At 44.0% G+C, this 18,344-nt stretch overlaps 2 protein-coding genes across 39 annotated transcripts in view; both read left to right on the top strand.

Moving 5' to 3' along the window:
* The window catches only part of COLQ (collagen like tail subunit of asymmetric acetylcholinesterase), a 93,921-nt gene that overhangs the window by 17,563 nt on the left and 58,014 nt on the right, over positions 1–18,344 (top strand). For 6 of the 7 annotated variants that reach the window (XR_004735979.3, XM_035278385.3, XM_035278384.3 and 3 more), the window contains exon 1: positions 14,085–14,304. The exons of the other annotated variant lie outside the window; for it this stretch is intronic. Coding sequence is in view for 5 of the 6 variants with exons in the window: in XM_035278385.3 (XP_035134276.1) it covers positions 14,199–14,304 (106 nt within the window). In the remaining variant the exon portion in view is untranslated. Of the gene's footprint in view, positions 1–14,084; positions 14,305–18,344 lie in introns of those variants that run through there. 7 annotated transcript variants of the gene reach the window in all.
* Positions 1–18,344, top strand: part of HACL1 (2-hydroxyacyl-CoA lyase 1) — a 94,291-nt gene that overhangs the window by 67,218 nt on the left and 8,729 nt on the right. The gene's annotated exons all lie outside the window — the stretch shown is intronic.

The following is an 18,344-nucleotide window of genomic DNA, read 5'->3' as shown; positions in this document are numbered from 1 at the left end:
AACTCAGTTAGGAGAGTGCTTTGGCTTGACCCTTGTATTGTGGGAAAAGTTGGAAGATCTGAACTTTTGGTGCTTTGAAGAAGTATTAGGAATCTAAGACACCAAAGATACAAGAAATGATAAGTACCAATAACTAGTTTATTGAAAGTTTGGGCCTCTTAAAAGAGCTTTATCACATTTCCCTTTCCCAGATTTGGACTACAGTTTAAGCAGGAATCATAGCTTTCATTGTTAGTTTCAGCTATTAACCAGATTTCTCATTTTCAAGCTTTAGAAAGTCCAGCTACACAGGAGGCTGAGGCAGGAGAATTGCTTGATCTGGGGAGGCGGAAGTTGCAATGAGCCAAGATTGCACCACTGCACTCCAGCCTGGGTGACATTGTGAGATTCCTTCCCCCCCAAAAAAAAGAAAGAAGGGAAAAAGAGAAACTCCAGCCTTGTCTATATCAAAACTTGTTGTTATTCAATTCAAATAGCAAGGGCTGTCTCTCCCTAAAGAGAGGTACTGGCCGTCTCTGTGTGGCTGACACTAGGTAGCCTAAAACCTGATCCATTTTCTGTGCTTGGCACAGTGATGCCCCCCAGCAGCACAGGGGTAGGGAAGATGTCCTTAATGCATCTGCTCCATTGTGGCCTTCTTTCTCCTTAGGGTAGGGCAGGGCTAAAGGGAGTCATGAGCACTCCTCCTTCTTCCCCTCTCTTCCCCAGGGCTCCATCAGCAAGTTGCCATGTGTATTCAAGAGTCCAGACATTCCTATATGTAGGCTGAGGGGGAAACTTTCCACATGACTGTTCCTTTGATTCTTACAAACCTAGAAACCCGTTTGCAAATGAGGAAGCAAAGGCTCAGACAGGTTTAACAACTTGCCCATGCTTATATAGCTGGGAAATAAATGGACTTAAATTCAGGTCCTTCTGACCCCAGAGATGTGCACTTTCTTCCACAGCTGAAACCAATTAAGCTGGGTGTTATGTGTCTTCTCCAAATTCATATGTTGAAGCCCTAACCTCTAGTACTTCAGATATGACTGTATCTGGAGATTGGGTCTTTAAGAAGTAGTCAGGATGAAATGAGGTCATGAGAGTGGGCCCCAATCCAATCCAACTGGTGTCTTTATAAGAGGAAGCAATTTGGACACATGAGACACCAGGGATGTGTACACAGAGGTCAGACAATGTGAGGACGCTGCAAGAACGTGACCATCTGCAAGCCAAGGAGAGAAGTCAGAGAAGAAACCAACTCCATCTGCATGTTGATCTTGGACTTCTAGCCCCCTGAACTATGAGAAATAGATTTCTGTTGTTTAAACCTCTCAACATGTGGTACTTTTTATTATGGGAGCCCTAGCAAACTAATACACTGGGCTAATGCATTTTCCAGGTGGCATGTGGAGAATCAATCACAGGCTGTCAGTGAGGTTATGTCAGCATCTTCCTATCTGAAAACTAGTTTTTTAAGGATCAGTGACCTGGCACTTCCTGAAGCCAGAGCTGAGGAGAGCTGGTTCTTTTGTCCCAGGCTAGGTGGCATCCCTGATGTGGGAGGTGTCTGGCATATCATGGAGAGAGACTAGAGGAGGCAGGAGGGCATCAAGGCACTTAGCCAGCTGCCAACTCACACAGAGGGCCCCGGAACCTCACATTTCTGGGCCAGACTTTGTGCAAAGTGCCTTCCATGTGTCATTTCATTTAAAGCAAAGGCCCCTGGAGCTGCAAATCCATGGTTCTCTTGACAAGAAGCACATCTGTTCTGAGACTTGATAAAGGGAAGCTTGATCCAAGCTGAATTGCCTTTTTTTTTGAGATGGAGTCTTGCTTTGTCACCCAGGCAGGAGTGTAATGGCGCCATCTCTGCTCACTGCAACCTCTGCCTCCCAGGCTCAAGCAATTCTCCTACCTCAGCCTCCCAAGTAGCAGGGACAGGTGCCCACCACCACACCCAGCTAATTTTTGTATTTTTAGTAGAGATGATGTTTCACCATGTTGGCCAGGCTGGTTTCGAACTCCTGATCTCAAATGATCTGCCTGTCTCCGCCTCCCAAAGTGCTAGGATTATCGGTATAAGCCATCATGTCTGGCCTGAATTACTTTCAAGGTTCTAGATATATGAAATGTAGTTTATTTATCTTGCATGCATCATGCAAATCAACTTATTAATTCATTCAACACTATTGAATGCCTACTGTGAATCAGATTTGTTACCTGGAGGAATAAAGAGATAAAGCAGCCAGGGCCTTATGCTCAAGAATTAATAATCTACTCAGAGAAATAAAGCACATACGTAAATAATTATGGCTATAGACCAAACATTTGTGTCCCCCACCTCAAATTCATATGTTGAAACTTAATCCCCAAGTGATGGTATGAGGAGATAGGGTCTTTGGGAGGTGATTAAGTCATGAGTTTAGAGCCTTTATGAAAGGGATTAGCGTCTTTAAAAAGAGGTCTCAGAGAGACCCCTTGTCCCTTCTGCCATGTTAGGACACAGTGAGAAGACTGCCATCTATGTACCAGGAAATGAGCTCTCACCAGACACCAAATCTACCACCACCTTGATCTTGGACTTCCCAGTCCCTAGAGCTTATGTTAAATAAATCTCCATTGTTTATAAGCCACCCAGCAAAATATATTCTGTTATAGCATCCCAAACAGACCAAGACAATTATATTGCAAGGTTGAAAGAACAGACTAGAGCTTCATTTACATTTACATACACACAAACCTCAGTATTCATATTTCAGAATAGATCACTCTTGCCACATGGCAAGACATTCTATAAGGTTGTTTGTTTGTTAGAGATGAAGTCTTACTCTGTCATCCATTCTGGAGTGTAGTGGCGTGATCTCAGCTCACTGCAAACTCTGCCTCCCAGGTTCAAGTGATTCTCCTGCCTCAGCCTCCCACGTAGCTGAGACTATAGGCATGTGCCACCACACCTGGCTAATATTTTGTATTATTATTATTAGAGACGGGATTTTGCCATGTTGGCCAGGCTGGTCTCAAACTCCTGACCTCAGGTGATCTGTCCACCTTTGCCTCCCAAAGTGCTGGGATTACAGACATGAGCCACTTTGCCTGGCCTTTATAAGGTATTTTAGATGCTGTATGTCTAATCCGTACTGTTGAAGAGGAGACCTCTTTCCTCACATTTCTACCTGGGCTACCCCCATCTAAATCCATGCCCCCATGCCCTAAAAGAAAAAAAGGAGTTGTCAATTTGATTGATCAGAACCAAGGACACTCTTTGGGTCATTTTGCTCATGGGTGGGTGTCACCCTACCATAATGATCAGCACTATGTGGCATGGGCTACCTTTGTCCCATGCTTACTTTGTCCCAGGAGGCTTACTAACAGTGGCTTACCTAGATCTGGACTCTATGCCACCTCTCTCCTTCCTATCCAGGAGCCCAAAGAGGGGCTGGCCATCTTAGATTCCATGGGGAGGAAGCAGGCAATTTTCTGTCATCTCAAGGCCTAACCTACATCTCCCAACTTTAGCAGAACCTGTTTGGTTGTTACCACAATTATTAAGGTGACCTCCCATTTCCACTTGCCTGCTAAGGCTTACAAGGAGCTTCCCTAGTTATGGGTCCTGAAGGAAGGAGGGAGAAGGGCTGAGTCCTGAGATCTGGATAGTCATTGTCTAAGGAGCCTCAGCGGTAATCTCTTGACACTTTATCAAAACTCCAGAAGGATTCCTTCAGAGGAACTCTGAAGAGTTTCCTAGCTAACGAGTGGCAGAGCCAGGAGTCAGACCAGGTACTGTCTACTTTAAACCATGGTACTCTTGCCCTTAAGCACACTGCTCTACAGGTGCCAAGGAAGAAAAGCAGAGAGTGAACTAGCGAAGTTCCCAGAGGGAACACATTCCTCCTGGCAAAGGCTTTGTTGAGTGGAAACATTTAATTGGGAGAATTGGGAGGATTTGGACACCAAGGGATGGGGACAGGAGGCTTTCCAGGTGGAGGAGGTGCAGGGATTCTTGAATAGGATGTCAGGCCAGAGTAAACACAGGGCAAGGTGTCCTTGCTGGCAATTCCCAGCAGGAGCAGGAGCTGAAGTGCACTGAGCCCAAATAAAATGTTCCCCTACTGTCCAGTTGTCCAAATTTGGAAGTAGCCTTTTGCTATGCTGAGCCACCAGAATCTGCCAGCAGTCTGTCATCCAAGCATAGCTCATTCTATTTCTCTTCAAGGACTTCCAGCCAAGAGGCTCTGCCTCTAGCCCCCAAAGGGCCATGATCATGCCCACTCTGTGCCCTGGGATGGGACAGTTCACTCACCTGCCTCCCCATTTCCCTACTGTGTCTGGTCCTGGAGCTGGGTAGTGTGGTGTAAAGAATACAGGCCTTCGGGTAGGTGGGCTGGCTTTGCGTTCTATCTCTGTGGCCTTGAGCAGATTACCTAAACTAGCTTTGTCAACCTCTATACGTGGAGATAGTAATACCTACCTCGTAGAGTTAGCCCAAAAGCCTAGAGGCTTTCAATAAATCACATCTGTATGAACCTTATAGGTGTTTAATGAATGGTGGTTATAGTTGATATTTTCATCCCTTAAGATCAGAAATGACTATTGCATGCATACTTTCCAGAGAACTACAATTGAAATTCATCTCTTACCTTCTTCATCAACTGTGGCACACCTCCTTCCAAGTTCCTGTAACTCAGATGGCACCGAAGTCTCCCAGATCACCACTGAACCCAGTTCCATAGCTCTGATCATGCTAAGTTCCCTCCAGATTTCTGCAGAGTCTGGGGACTTTTCTTCCCTGTCCTTTCCCTACTTTATCCTATGCTAGCCTAGAAGCCCTGCCTGGCACCTGCACCTGTGTCTGTGAGAAGGCTGCTCACTGCAAGCCCTTTCTGTGTTCTGGTAACTTTAATAAAGGACTGGAGGCTGGGGAGAAGGAGGCATTAGGTTGGGTAAGTGTGACCTGGAAAACAATAGAGGTACAGAGAGTTGGGAGGAGAATGAGCCAGGGTTCAGAGAAGGCAAACACACCATCCCTCTAGGAGAAGTGGCAACATTCCATCGGAAGAAGACAGTGGAGGTGGGGTATTTGGTGGTGCTGCAGACTTTGGAAAATACAATATGCTACACTACCTTAAATGTCCAATCTGATCATTACTCATCACCTCCACTGGCACTTCTTGGAAAACCAACCATCATCTCCACCTTCAGTGTCCTCCTATTGGGTCTCCTACTTCTCCCTACAATCTACTGTGGTGAAGTCAGGGGTGATCCTGTTACAACACAAATCAGAGCTGCCACTGTCCTATTCGAAACCCTCTGCTGACTTCCATCTTAAAACAAAGTCCAACTCCATGCGTGGCTTACAGATACCATGTGACCTGGCCCCAGTAGCTTCTTGGATTCTATTTCCTTCACTCTCCTTGCTTACTCTGCTCCAGCCACACATAACTCCATTCTGCTCTTCCTGGAACCAAGCCTGTTGGTGCTTTAGGATGTTTGCACCTGATGTCAGAATGGTTTCCTCTCAGACACCTGCATGGCTTGTTTTCTCAGGTCTCTGCTCCGACGTCACATCCTCAGGGAGACCCTCCCTGATCAATTATATCTTTCCATTATTCTGCATTACACCGAACACCAATGTGCTTCGGTCTTGAGACCTCCGTAGAATGTAAGTTTCTAAAGGGAAGGACTTTTGTACATTCTATGCATGCTGAATCTCCAACTCCTAGATCGTGGCCTGTGTTGCAGTAGGAACTCAGTAAATATTTATTGAATGAAAAAATAATGGGCCAGGTGGGGTGGCTCATGCCTGTGATCCCAGCACTTTGGGAGGCCGAGGCAGGCAGATCACATGAGGCCAGGAGGTCAACAACAGCCTGGCCAACATGGTGAAACCTGTCTCTACTAAAAATACAAAAAATTTGCTGGGTATGGTGGTGCACATTTGTAATCCCAGCTGCTTGGGAGGCTGAGGCACGAGAATCACTTGAACATGGGAAGCAGAGGTGACAGTGAGTCAAGATTGTGCCACTGCATTCCAGCCTGGGTGGCAGAGTGAGACTCTGTCTCGAAAAGAAAAGAGAAAAAAAAGAAAAATGATGAATGAATGAATTCTCTGACCTCTCTCTTACCTTCCTGAATCATTGCTTTTCTGTTTCTGTCTTCTCCAGTTTAGTCTTGTTCATCTACTTCCTGAGGACACACTTGTGGTTTTAAAACATCACAGTTACATTTGGTAACTCTTTATATAAGGAAACAGATTTCCACATAATCCATGATAACTGGGTGGAAATTTTTAATCTCTCTTGTGCTTAAAAAAATAATCACCTGTTCCTCTTATCTCAGACTGTGTATGTTTACATTTTGGCCTTGGAGTAACCCCTTCCCTGTGGCTGAGTATTTTTAAAGCCCTTTAAGGCCTTAAGGAGTGGATTAAATATAGAACATACTGAGGCCTCAGGTTTGTGCAACTTGTTCTACCACAACCTGCAGGATGGGAAGAATCTTGTCACAGGGATTGTAACGCTTCACTGGAGCAGTGTGGGTGCCTTCGTATGTTCTTGTCCATCTCTGAGGAGATTATTTCCTCCACAGCCAGCCTCAGCTAGTAGGTGACTCTACAATAATACTCCCCAGCAGTGTCTGATTATTGTGCATATTGGCCAATATCTCTCTTCTCCTAACTGGAATGCAGAATGCATAATCACATGCAGTTAGAGCAGTTCCCTTTCTTACCCTTTACTTCTCAGTCTCAGTCAGCATTAGCCTGTTGTTAAAGGTTTTGCCAAACACAGCTACATGCCCTCCATTTCCACCTTTAGCTGGGCAGAAACAAGATTCAAGTTTTGGAAATGGCCTTGGGCCAAATCAAGTTGCTGGGTGGGCCTTCCTCCCTACCCCATCCAATCTTCTCAAATGCAAGAGGAACCATCTCTCCAGGAGGCAAGGTGGTGGGGTGGGGGAGTGGGGAGGCCAGTGATGGGCTGATGGTGTTGGGGTAGGTAATGGGATTGTGGGTGGTAATATTATTGCAACAAATATATAAAAATAAAAATTTGCAATTAACTTGTGTTAAGTACAAATAGTATACTACGAATGTGTATTTGGACTGGCTAGAAGAGTTTGCAGTACCTAAGTTTCCCAGGGTTTACCTTAGGGGAAACTCCACCTGACAGAGTGAGGCAGATTTGTTTTGCCCTTTGGTGGCTTACTAAATATTATGAGCCCACTTATTCCTGTGATTCTTGAAATAAATAACATTAGGGTTTATTTGTTCAGGATTCAGGATGTTTTTCCTTCTTACGGGCTTTAGTTCAAGAACCATCAATCCTCGGGTTGCCGTAAACCATTTTGACATCCCTCTGAAGTCCCTGGCCTTCCCTGATTTCCTGTCTCCCTACCAAGAATGTGGTTTTGCATCCTCAGAGTTGAATGATTCTTGGACTCACAGCTTTTCTTGAGTCTGGTTTTGGGTAAAGACGAGGTTGGTTGATTTTCCATGGAGAACATGTCTAGCCATAAAGGCTAGAACACTGGTGACATCTGGCTCGATGTGTCATTCAGCAACCTGCATGGTTGATATCTAGTCTTGCTAGTCATTGTTCAGCCAGTGACCTGAATCTTTGCTGCCATCCCCAGAACCTCACATAATCCTCAGTTTTCTCATCTGTAAAATAGGAATTATAATTCTAATCTTGTTGCCTCACTTATGAGTATCAAATGAGAAAAAAGACAAATAAAACCCTATATAAAAATTATTTATCATACCAATAACATTTTTAGTGTATAACATGTAGATAAGAGAAAAGTGGGGAGCTAAATAATAATTAAATAAAAATGGGTTTGAGGGTCAAATGTTTTTGGGGTAAAAGCAAAGTCAATGCATTTCTTTACTGCAGGACTTAGTGTTTTTCGTATGCTGCTATACATGGTAAATTTCCAACAGCAACATGAAACAGGCAGGGTTTCCTAATGTCCATGGACTCCTCTGCTTTTCAAAAACTGCATATATCAGAATGAGCACACTTCCCAGCATAGTGTGAAAAACACTGTGTTGGATAAGATTATTGTCACTAGTGTTGTGATTGCACTCCAGATGGCTCAAGGCCAGCCTACTGTCTCTGCCCAGAAAGTGAGGAAAACCAAACTCCTGACCCTGGAGATATAAGTGTGGGCTAGATGCCTGGATATGTCTGATGGGTCTTATCAGACTTGTTAGCTCCTCTGGTCCTCTGGTGAAGCTGCCCTTTGCACTGCCAGGCCACGTCAGTTCTGGCTTTGATTTAAGCCTGAGTTGCCAGGGAACAGTGAGCTGTGAGGAGGGGCTTTCCTGGGGCTTCTTAGTTGCCCAGGCTTGCCTCTGACCTGTTGGCAGAAGATGACTATGACCTCTGCATAACTGAAGTATCATCAGTTCTGGGCCAGAGAGACCAGGCTCAGAGCTCTGTTTCTGTGCCAGGACCAACAAATAACTCTGCTCTTCATAACACGTCTGCAGAGGACCTGTTGGACCTCACCAAATGCAGGATTGGCACCTTTTTCTTTTCTGCTTTTTTCTTTACTCCTAAGATTGCCATAACTTGATTTTGTAAAAAAAAGAATTTTGTTTTAAAATTGCAAATTAAATAAAATTTATTTAATTTTGTAAAAATTTTAAACAATACAAATATGTAAGCTTGGAAAGGGAATTCTCCTTTTATCTTCCCTTATCCCATATTCTTGGGATGTACATCATTCTAGATCTTTCTGTATGTGCATTTAAAAATTGATAAATAGATTTGATTGTTTGTTCAGAAATTTGGTCAGATACACTGCCACTTTCCTATTTCACTCAACAATATTCCACTGACAGTCTTCCATGTCAGTGCATACATGTGACATTTTTCTTAATTTTTAAAGTCAAGTTTACTGATGGAAAATGTACATATAATAAAACTCACTCTTTTGAGAGTATGGCTTGATGAGTTTTAACAAAATGTACAAACAACCACTCTAATCAAGATAAAGATTATTTCCATCACTGCTAGTTCTCTTGGACCCCCTTCTCTCTCACAACTCTAACTCCTGACATCGTGGATCTGTTCTCCAGCTCCATAGTTTTGCCTTTTCCAGAATGTCCTACTAATGGAATTATACAGTATGCAGCCTGTTGTGTCTGGCATCCTTCACTTAGCATAATGAACTTGAGATTCTTCCATGTTACTTAGTTTATTCCACTTTATTGCTGAGTAGTTTTGCATTATATGTACACATGCAGTTTGTTTATCCATTCACCGATTGATGGCCATTTGGGTTGTTTATAGTTTTAGCTATTACAAATGAAGTGGTTATGAACTTTCATGTACAGTCTTTCTGTGGACATGTATTTCATTTCTCTTGGATAAATACTGAACAGTAGAATTGTTGGATGTATAATAAGTGTATATTTGACTTTATAAGAAACTGACATTTTTTCCCAAAGTGGTTACACCATTTTGCATTCCCACTAGCAATGTTTGAGAGTTCCAGTTGCTCCATATCCTCACTGACACTTGGTATTGTCAGTCTTTTAAATTTTAACCATTCTAGTAGGTATGTAGTGGTATCTCACTGTGGTTTTAATTTGTATTTCCCTAGTGACTAAAGATGTTGGATATCTTTACAAATTTTTTTTGTCATTAATGTATCTTCTTTGGTGAAATATCTATTTGCCTCTTTTTCTTTCCTTCCCTCTCTTCCTTCCTTCCCTCTTTCCCTCCTTTCCTCGTTCCCTCATTCCCTCCTTTCCTCCTTGCCTTCTTCCCTCTTCCCTCCTTCCTTCCTTCCCTCCATTTTTTGAGGCAGAGTCTCACTCTGTCACCCAGGCTGCAGTGGTGCAGTAATAGCTCACTGCAGCCTTGACCTCCTGGGCTCAGGTGATATCCCCATCTTCAGCCTCCCAGATAACTGGGACTACAGGCATGTACCACCACACTCAGCTAATTTTCTTTTTGGTAGATACAGGGTCTCACCGTGTTTTCCAGGCTGTGACCATTTCTTTCTTTCTTTTTTTTTTTTTGAGACAGAGTCTTGTTCTGTCACCCAGGCTGGAGTGCAGTGGCATAATCTTAGCTCAATGGAACCTCTGCTTCCCGGGTTCAAGCGATTCTTGTGCCTCAGCCTCCTGAGTACCTAGAATTACAGGTGTGTGTTACCATACCACACTAATTTTTGTATTTCGTGTAGAGATGAGGTTTCACATGTTGGCCAAGCTGGTCTTGAACTCCTGGCCTCAAGTGGTCTGCCCACTTCAGTTTCCCAAGGTGATGGAATTATAGGTGTGAGCTATGCTGGCCTTCCATTTCTTTTAATTGAGTTGTTTCCATTTCTTTTAATTGAGTTGTGAATGTTTTAATATATTCTAGCTACAAATCATTTATTACATATGTGTTTTGCAAATATTATCTCCTACTTTTCGGCTTGGCTTTCCAATTTAGTATTATATTTTGAAGAGCAGAAGCATTAAAGTTTATAAAAACTTTAATTGGACTTTTTAAAAAGTCCAATTTAACTTCTTTTTAATTTAAGATTTGTATTTGCATCTTATTTAAGAAATCTCTACTTAAGTCAGGGTCACTAAGATTTTCTCCTGTTTTCTGCCAGAAGTTTAATATTTTTGCATTTACAATTAGGTCTATGATCTATTTTTAAAATAATTTTTATGCATGGGGCAAGGTAAGGGTTAAACTTTGTTTGTTTTGCATATGAAAGTCAAATTTTTCCAGCACCATTTGTTGCAAAGACCTTATTCTTTCTAGTCACTGCATAACATTTTGAATGGATGTCCCATGATTTATTCTACCAATGTTTTATTCATGGACAGTGAGGCTGTTTCCAATTTGAGCAACAATGCACACCCTTCCACCTAAACCAGTGGGCAGTGGAATAGGTATTTCTGAGAACTTCTGGGGCAGATGGCAAGCATATTTTAAGTTTGATGGGGCCAACAGAATGTTCTCCAGTATACACTCTCGCCTACAAGGTCTGAGAGGGAAGACTCTTGACTTTGAATGGCTTTATTGGTGTCATTTTCTCAAATCTCAAATATTTTCCTTCTGGACAAATCTAATAGCCTATGTGATTAGATTCTGGAGCTATCAGAGCCCTTCCAGGAGGATTTGAAGAAAGATGGTAATTTCTGTCTTGGTCAGTTACGGTAATCTTATAAGAAATGGGCTCCTAAAATGTAAGATGCCGGAGGAGATGGAAATTTACTAAAAATTGTTTAGTAAGCATTGGGGCCTTATAAGTAACCCTGTGTTGGGGCCTCCCCAAAGGGTAGAGGCTCCTGTAGTAACTTTAGATCAGCAGTAGCTCATTCCCAAGTGACTTGAATTATAAATTTAGCCTCTCTGTTTGCAGGTCCTAATTCAAGATGGCCATCCATAGTCCCTCTAATGCTCTCACCATACTTGTCAAAGCCCTCCCTTGTACCAGGCCCAGGCCAGCCAGATGTATGTGCAGAGGCTCTACAGGGTGCTGGGGAAATGTAAGTTGTGCAGGAAGCTGGAGCATAAAGTTATGCTATTTTCTGCATTCTTCTCTTTTCATCCTATCTCCAGTGGTGTGACTTGATCAAATTAGCTTACATTATTGAGGATCTGTTAGGTGACAAGGACTGTCCTGGGAGCCTTGAGAGTACACAGAGCTGTGGGACAGTCCCCTATGTTTAGGGATGTTAATGCCCACTAAATAGCAACACAAGGTACTGTTCAAAAATAGCAGCAGGTGTCACTGGTAGGACATATTGACATAACTTGTTCCAAGGGCATGGTCAGTGGTGAACTCTTTGTGCTGAGAGAAGGAAGAAGTCATACTGGCTTTGTAGAGGAGGAATTGAGTTAGATAGTGAAAGCTCATTTTCTGACACCAAGTTACTCAAGAGATACTTCCTCCCAGGTAGACTATACCTTCTCCAAGCCACCAGAAGCTGGCTGATGGGCAGCAAGAGTTAACAAGAGTGAGCCTGAGAATGTCCTGATTGGGTTTGGCCAACAATCATAGCTCCTTCTGGTAAAAATTTTGGGAGTGGCTAAATGGGGGTACCCCCTCTTTACTCTGTCCCGTACATTTTGAATGTAGTTCAAGTATATTTTTCATGCTTTCAAAAGCTTTCCTTACCAACTCGATATCAGTTAGCTATTGCTGCATAACGAATCATCCTAAAACTTACTGGTTTCAAACAATAGCCATTTTATTTGCTCATGACTCTGTAATCTAGGCTGGGCAGTTCTTCAGAGGCTTTCACCTGGGGTCACTCCTGTGGCTGAGATCAGGACGGGGCTAGATGTTCCAAAATGGCCTCACTCATCTGTTGATGCTGCATCTGGGATAGTTGGAACAGCTGGAGGCTGATTGCTTCCCGCATGATGTGGCATCTTCAATAGTCTATATTTTTTTAAGTGGCAGCTAATTTTCAAGAAATGGCAAAAGCAGAAGCTGCCAGGCTTTTAAGACCTAGCCTAGGACATGCCACAGTATCCCATTAGCCATTCTATTGGTTAAAGCCAGTCACAGCACCACCTCAGATTCAAGGGAGGGGAACTAGCCCGGCTTTTTGCTGGGAAGAGTCACATGCTCATACTGGGGTAGGAGGACTTTTGGAGGCCATCTTTGCACCCAGGCTCCCATGGCTCCTATGGCTCCCTGGGTCTCCTTTGTGCTGTCTCTATATGCAAGTTCTAATCTGTGTAGGATTCATCCTCGCTACCTCACTTAACTTTCCAACAAACCTGTAAAGAGAACATTGTCTCCATTTTATGGATGAGAAAACTGAGGCTTAGAGAGGTCAGTTTGTCCACTGCCACTCAGAGCTGAGAGTCAAGCCCAAGTGTGGTGCTATAGCTGTGAAGTATCGCCTTATACCATGCCCTGACCCAAATCCACCTTCCCCAAAATGAGCATGGGGGCAGGATGCCCACCCCAGCATCCAGTAACTACCAGTTTCTGAGTTAACTCATATGGGGCATGTAATATGTAGATTAAAGCAAAATGAACAATTCTGTGAATTATTATTTTGTTTTAGTAATCTAATTATCTCTACAACTGGCTTTATAAACTCATAAAAGGCATTAAGAGTGTGATAATTTTTATTTGGAGAATTTTGTCTAGCCAAAGATTAAGTTAATGATTTTTTTGTTTGCTTTTTTTTTGAGACGGAGTCTCACGCTGTTGCCCAGGCTGGAACAACAAATGGTGCAATTTTGGCTCACTGCAGTCTCTGCCTCCCAGGTTCAAGCTATTCTCCTGCTTCAGCCTCCCAAGTAGCTGGGATTACAGGCGCACGCCACCACCCCACCCCGCCAGCTAATTCTTTTGTATCTTTAGTAGAGACAGGGTTTTACCATGTTGGCCAGGCTGGTCTTGAACTCCTGACCTCATAATCTGCCTGCCTCTGCCTCCCAACATGCTGGGATTACAGGCATGAGCTACTGTGCCCAGCTGTAATTTTTTTGATAAAAATCATTCACTTTTCTATCCTTTTACTGTTTTCATTTACTTTGCTTTCCATTAAATCAAAAGGTTGCAGCTTTTGAAGAGAGAAACGCTTTTTCACAGAGAAAGCTGTTTGAAATATAAACTACTTCCCTCCTCCTTTTTATTGGATAATTAAAGAAAAAAATTAAATTCAACTTTACATTTGTTACACAGTGGGTAAAAGTGTCACAGGTTGACAGCAGAGGGGTTTGTCTCCATGAAATTTGGTTTGAATCAGGAGAGTTGTTTCTGCTCAGTTCCAAGCAGGTAGATGGTGACGCATGACCAATTAGGAATCTCTCTGCCCTTGAGGACTGCTTCCAGTGAACATCTGAGACTTGGCTGCCTTCTCATCACCTCTTCGCTAGCCACTTACCTCAGTCTCCAAAAAAGAACATTTTGACATCTTAATTTTAATGTGGGCATTTGATATGGTGCTTGAGATAAATATAACTCTGTGTAGTATGGAGATGGTTTAATGGGAAATGGTTGACATTCTTTCTTGGTAAAGGCATGGGGGACAGGAGAGGTGGGGGAGGGAGGGGGAGGTGAGGAGGAGGGAGAGGGAGAGAGAAAGAGAAAGAGGGAAAGACACACACACACACACACACACACACACACACATACACACACACACGCATGCAGCAGCAGTGAGGAAGAGAAAAGCAGGGATAAACAAGGCTCCGCAGCAGCCTTCTTTCTAACTTGACACTCGCCAGACCCTGGCCAGCATGGTTGTCCTGAATCCAATGACTTTGGGAATTTATCTTCAGCTTTTTTTCCGCTCTGTGGTGTCTCAGCCGACTTTCATCAACAGCGTCCTCCCAATCTCAGCAGGTAAACGATGGCCACAACTTTCCTCTCTTCCATCTGTCAGGGGACAGGGGGAGGAAGGAAGATTGTTTTGCAATGTGTCCTGATATTTTTGCCATTCAACTCTTGGTGGAGGGAAGCTGGAAGGGAGACGGCCACCCCGCAGCTTCCTGTCACCCGAGCTTGTCTCGGAAACCCCTTCTGTCCTTGTTCCAACCAGCTCCTACCTGGCTGCTCAAAGCAGAGACGCTTTGAAAAATGGTTTCTTCCCTACTTCTCCCCATTTGCTGCATGATTTCTTCTTGGTCAGGAATTTGGGAGAGCTTAAAAGAGACAGGAGTGCAAGTGATAGAGCAGTGAATCTCAGATGTTTCTATAAATGGATCTCTGACCTCTTCAAAGGGGGCTTGCCTCACAGGGGATGCTGTGCAGTAAACAAGCCTCTCTCCAGACCCAGGCAGCATCCATGGGCACAGCAGTCCCGCGAAGGGAAAATGCAGGTGGAAGGGAGGGCAGCGGGGCAGTTGTAGCCTCAGGACTAGGTTTCTGCCTTTCTTCAGCCCTGTCTTCCTGGATGCGACTTCCCTTCAGCCTCAGACAAGGCAGCTGGAGGTCCTGAGAGAAGCGGGCTTTCCCGGGAGAAGTGGAGGGGGTTCCACAGTGACAGACAGGTCTGCAGCTGAGTGTGTCTGCCGGGTACAGGGCTGGGAGATTTGGGGAAGGGGCTGTGTCTGCCAGCCTAGCAACCTTTTCTGAGGTCACCAGGCTGTTGCCCCTTGTCCTGTCTGGCCCAGAGCAGGGGAAGTATTGGGTTACTGGTATGGCCTATTAAAACCTTTCTGAGGAAACTCATGCTTCCAGAGGGCTTGAAGAAGGCAGGCAGACCCTCACGGCCTCCCTCAATTCACCTCGGTGACCCCTGGCTCTCCCCAGCAAAGTTTTAGTTATGCCCTCCAACATGAATCGCATAAATACTTCAACCCAGACAGAAATTTCTCTGTCACTGCCTTTGCTGGAAACACAGGGAGGGCCAGAAATGCCAGGCTCCTGGAGAGGGCACATCTCTGAATCCAGGTCCCAGCTGCTGTCCATTGATAAAAACAGCTCATCAACAAGTTGCATGGCCAACGTTTGTGGGCTGTGAGGGAGTGACTCAGAGACTGGTGTGGGACTAATTATAAAAGTGTGAGAAATGGAGGTGGGGGCGGATTTGTGGAGAATTGAGGAGGGTAGACAGGAAAGGTGGGTGGTGGTGTCACCATGGGTGTGTGCCCACATGTTCCCCCAAATTCAAGTTAAGAGCATCAAGCTTCTAGGAGTGAGTAGTCATTATTGCCCTGTTCAAGGGAGAAGCTTAAGAGTTAATTTGGCTTAATTTGGCAGTTTTTAATCATGTTTGGGTCATAGATTCCTTTGAGAATCTGCTGAAGGTTAGGACTTAAGGAAACTCAGTTTTCTGGTTCCAGCCCTGCCTCTGATGAGCTCTCTGACTTCTGAGAGACAGTGACCTTACACTATAAGCACCATGTGGGCAGGGCATGTGTCTCTCTTGTACATTATTGTTTTCCCAGGGTCAGAACAGTGCCTGGCACATAGTACTCAATAAATATTTGATGAATGAATGAATGAATACAAACTTCTCATCTACAAACTGGGATTTACCATCATTTTGTATTACTTAATTTAAATAGCACCAAAGTGGTTAAGGAGTTCTGAAAAGTAGAGCGAAAAAAACCTCTGGTTTTCTTTCGAACTCTTTGATTTGGAGAGCACCCTGGCCAGCACAGATATCTCTTAGGTAAGGTTTTTGCATATTGTATCAGTCACGGCAACAGCAGGATAAAGAAGCAACTCAGATGGTTCAGATGAAAAGACTTGAATGAAGGGATGATCACTTTGAGAGGTGTGGGTGAAGTTAAGGGAACCAACAAGGAACGTCGAGGCACCTAGAGATTAGCAATCACAGGATGACTTTACCACCCTGTGCTTGAAAAGGCAAGAGGGAATAATAGGGAAATGGATCCCAGGGAGATTTGGAGCCTTGGAGGAGGGGCCATCAAGCAGGAGCATTGGTCATGGAGGGACCTAAAGCAGAAAGAAAGTGAAGGAGAAACACAGCAACTTCTCTCTCCTCCCATCCAAGTACCTATTGGCAGTGCCTCTCATTGGCCAACCCAACTTGAAGCCAGAGGGCAGATCATGGAGGTCAGGGACCAGAACACTTAGAGCAGAGAGCAAAGGGGAGGGTTGGGATGGAGAACAACCAGTGTGCACATCCACAGGTGCTTCTGGCTGGGAATGTGGTCATTAGACATTTGGTAAACAATGGAATAGACCTAGGGGGAATCACTAAGGTAACCAGCTCAGTATCACAAAGATATGTTTTCTCCAGTGGTCACTTGGCTTTGTCCCCCTAATGTAGTCACCATGGCTTTATGATAGCACAGTTCAGAAATAAAGTTGAGCCTTAAAAAAATGGAAACTGTTCCTTGAAAAGACAACTTTAATCATTTGAAAATATTTTCCAACAATTTGATGTGAAATATTCCATATTCAGAAGCTTATAAACTCTTATTCTTCTGAAGATAGGCTGTGTATGCACAGAAAAGATGGGCAACTAGGAAAACCTTTTCCTTCTATGCATTATAACTTAGTGAGTGCCTACTGTGTGCCTGGCACTCTAATGTGTGCTTCAGGGGACACAGAGACAAGTAGGATATAGCCTCTACTCTGGGGGATTCCATGATCACCTGCTTTTGAAACACAGGTGGCATGTGGTAAATGCCCTGGAAAGGGGCTGTGCTGGAGGAAGAGCTCTCAGGAGGCTGTAGGCCAGTGCTTACCTTCATAGATAATCCACTCCTTCACTGTCTTCAGGAAAGACTGTATTCTAGCAGTTGCCTAGCACCAGCTATCTGGATCTCAGGCTCATTACCTGGCAACCTTCACTGCTGGGTCCCAGAGGAGAGAGAACCAAGGAGGGAGCATAAAAACATCAGAGACCAGAGCTGAGGATAGAAATGCCAATGCTAAACCACATAATATTTGATACACACAAAACTATCTCGGGCCCTTAGTCTAAGCCTATTAACTCTTATTTTGGACAGCACTCTAATAGACATAGATAGTAGGTGTCTTGAAATGTGGTGAATTACTGGGGAGGGAGGATTTGCTGCTTAAGATGGACGCAATGTCAGATGATAAGAATGATTACAAGAAAAACAATAAAGAATTAGGAAATGGGTCTGAGATTTCAAAAAGAATAGTAGGCTGGGTGTGGTGGCTCACACCTGTAATCCCAGCACTTTGGGAGGCCAAGGCAGGCAGATCACCCGAGGTCGGGAGTTCAAGACTAGCCTGACCAACATGGATAAACCCTGTCTCTACTAAAAATACAAATTTAACCAGGTGTGGTGGCGCATGCCTGTAATCCCAGATGCTCAGGAGGCTGAGGCAGGAGAATCTCTTGAACCCAAGAGGCGGAGGTTGCAATGAGCCAAGATCGTGCCATTGCACTCCAGCCTGGACAACAAGAGTAAAACTCCATCTCAAAAAAAAAAAAAAAGACAAAAACAAAAATAAAAAGTAGACTAGAACTACTCCTAGAGCCTCTGCTCTGTCTGTAAACCCTGAAGGCATCATTGACTGCAGCATATTAACTGGTTTTCATTATGATGAGCACGAAGCTCCAGTGATGACTGGATTGTGCCCACTTTATCTTGCTTAAGAAGGTAGATAAATGCCATTTATATCTTAGAATGATTTCTGTTGAACATGGCAATTATTAAAAATGCCAAGAACCCCACATTTAGTGTATTTCCTTAACCATTGGTGGGTAATAAACCACCGTGACACTTGGTGGATTAAAACAACAATCATTTATTGTTGAAGTTCACGTGTCTGTGGGTAAACTAAGGATCAGCTGATCCAGCCTGGGTTTGGCTGGCCCTGGCAGGGCTCACTTATGGGTCTGTGGATTGGCTTGGCTCCAGTATCCACCCACACTTGTAGCTCAGTAGCAGTACCATTTCCAGAATGTGGAGGCACAGACACAAAGACAATAA

Source organism: Callithrix jacchus, chromosome 17, assembly GCF_049354715.1.
Source record: "Callithrix jacchus isolate 240 chromosome 17, calJac240_pri, whole genome shotgun sequence".
NCBI lineage: Eukaryota > Metazoa > Chordata > Mammalia > Primates > Cebidae > Callithrix > Callithrix jacchus.
This window is presented reverse-complemented; position numbering and strand designations above follow the sequence as displayed.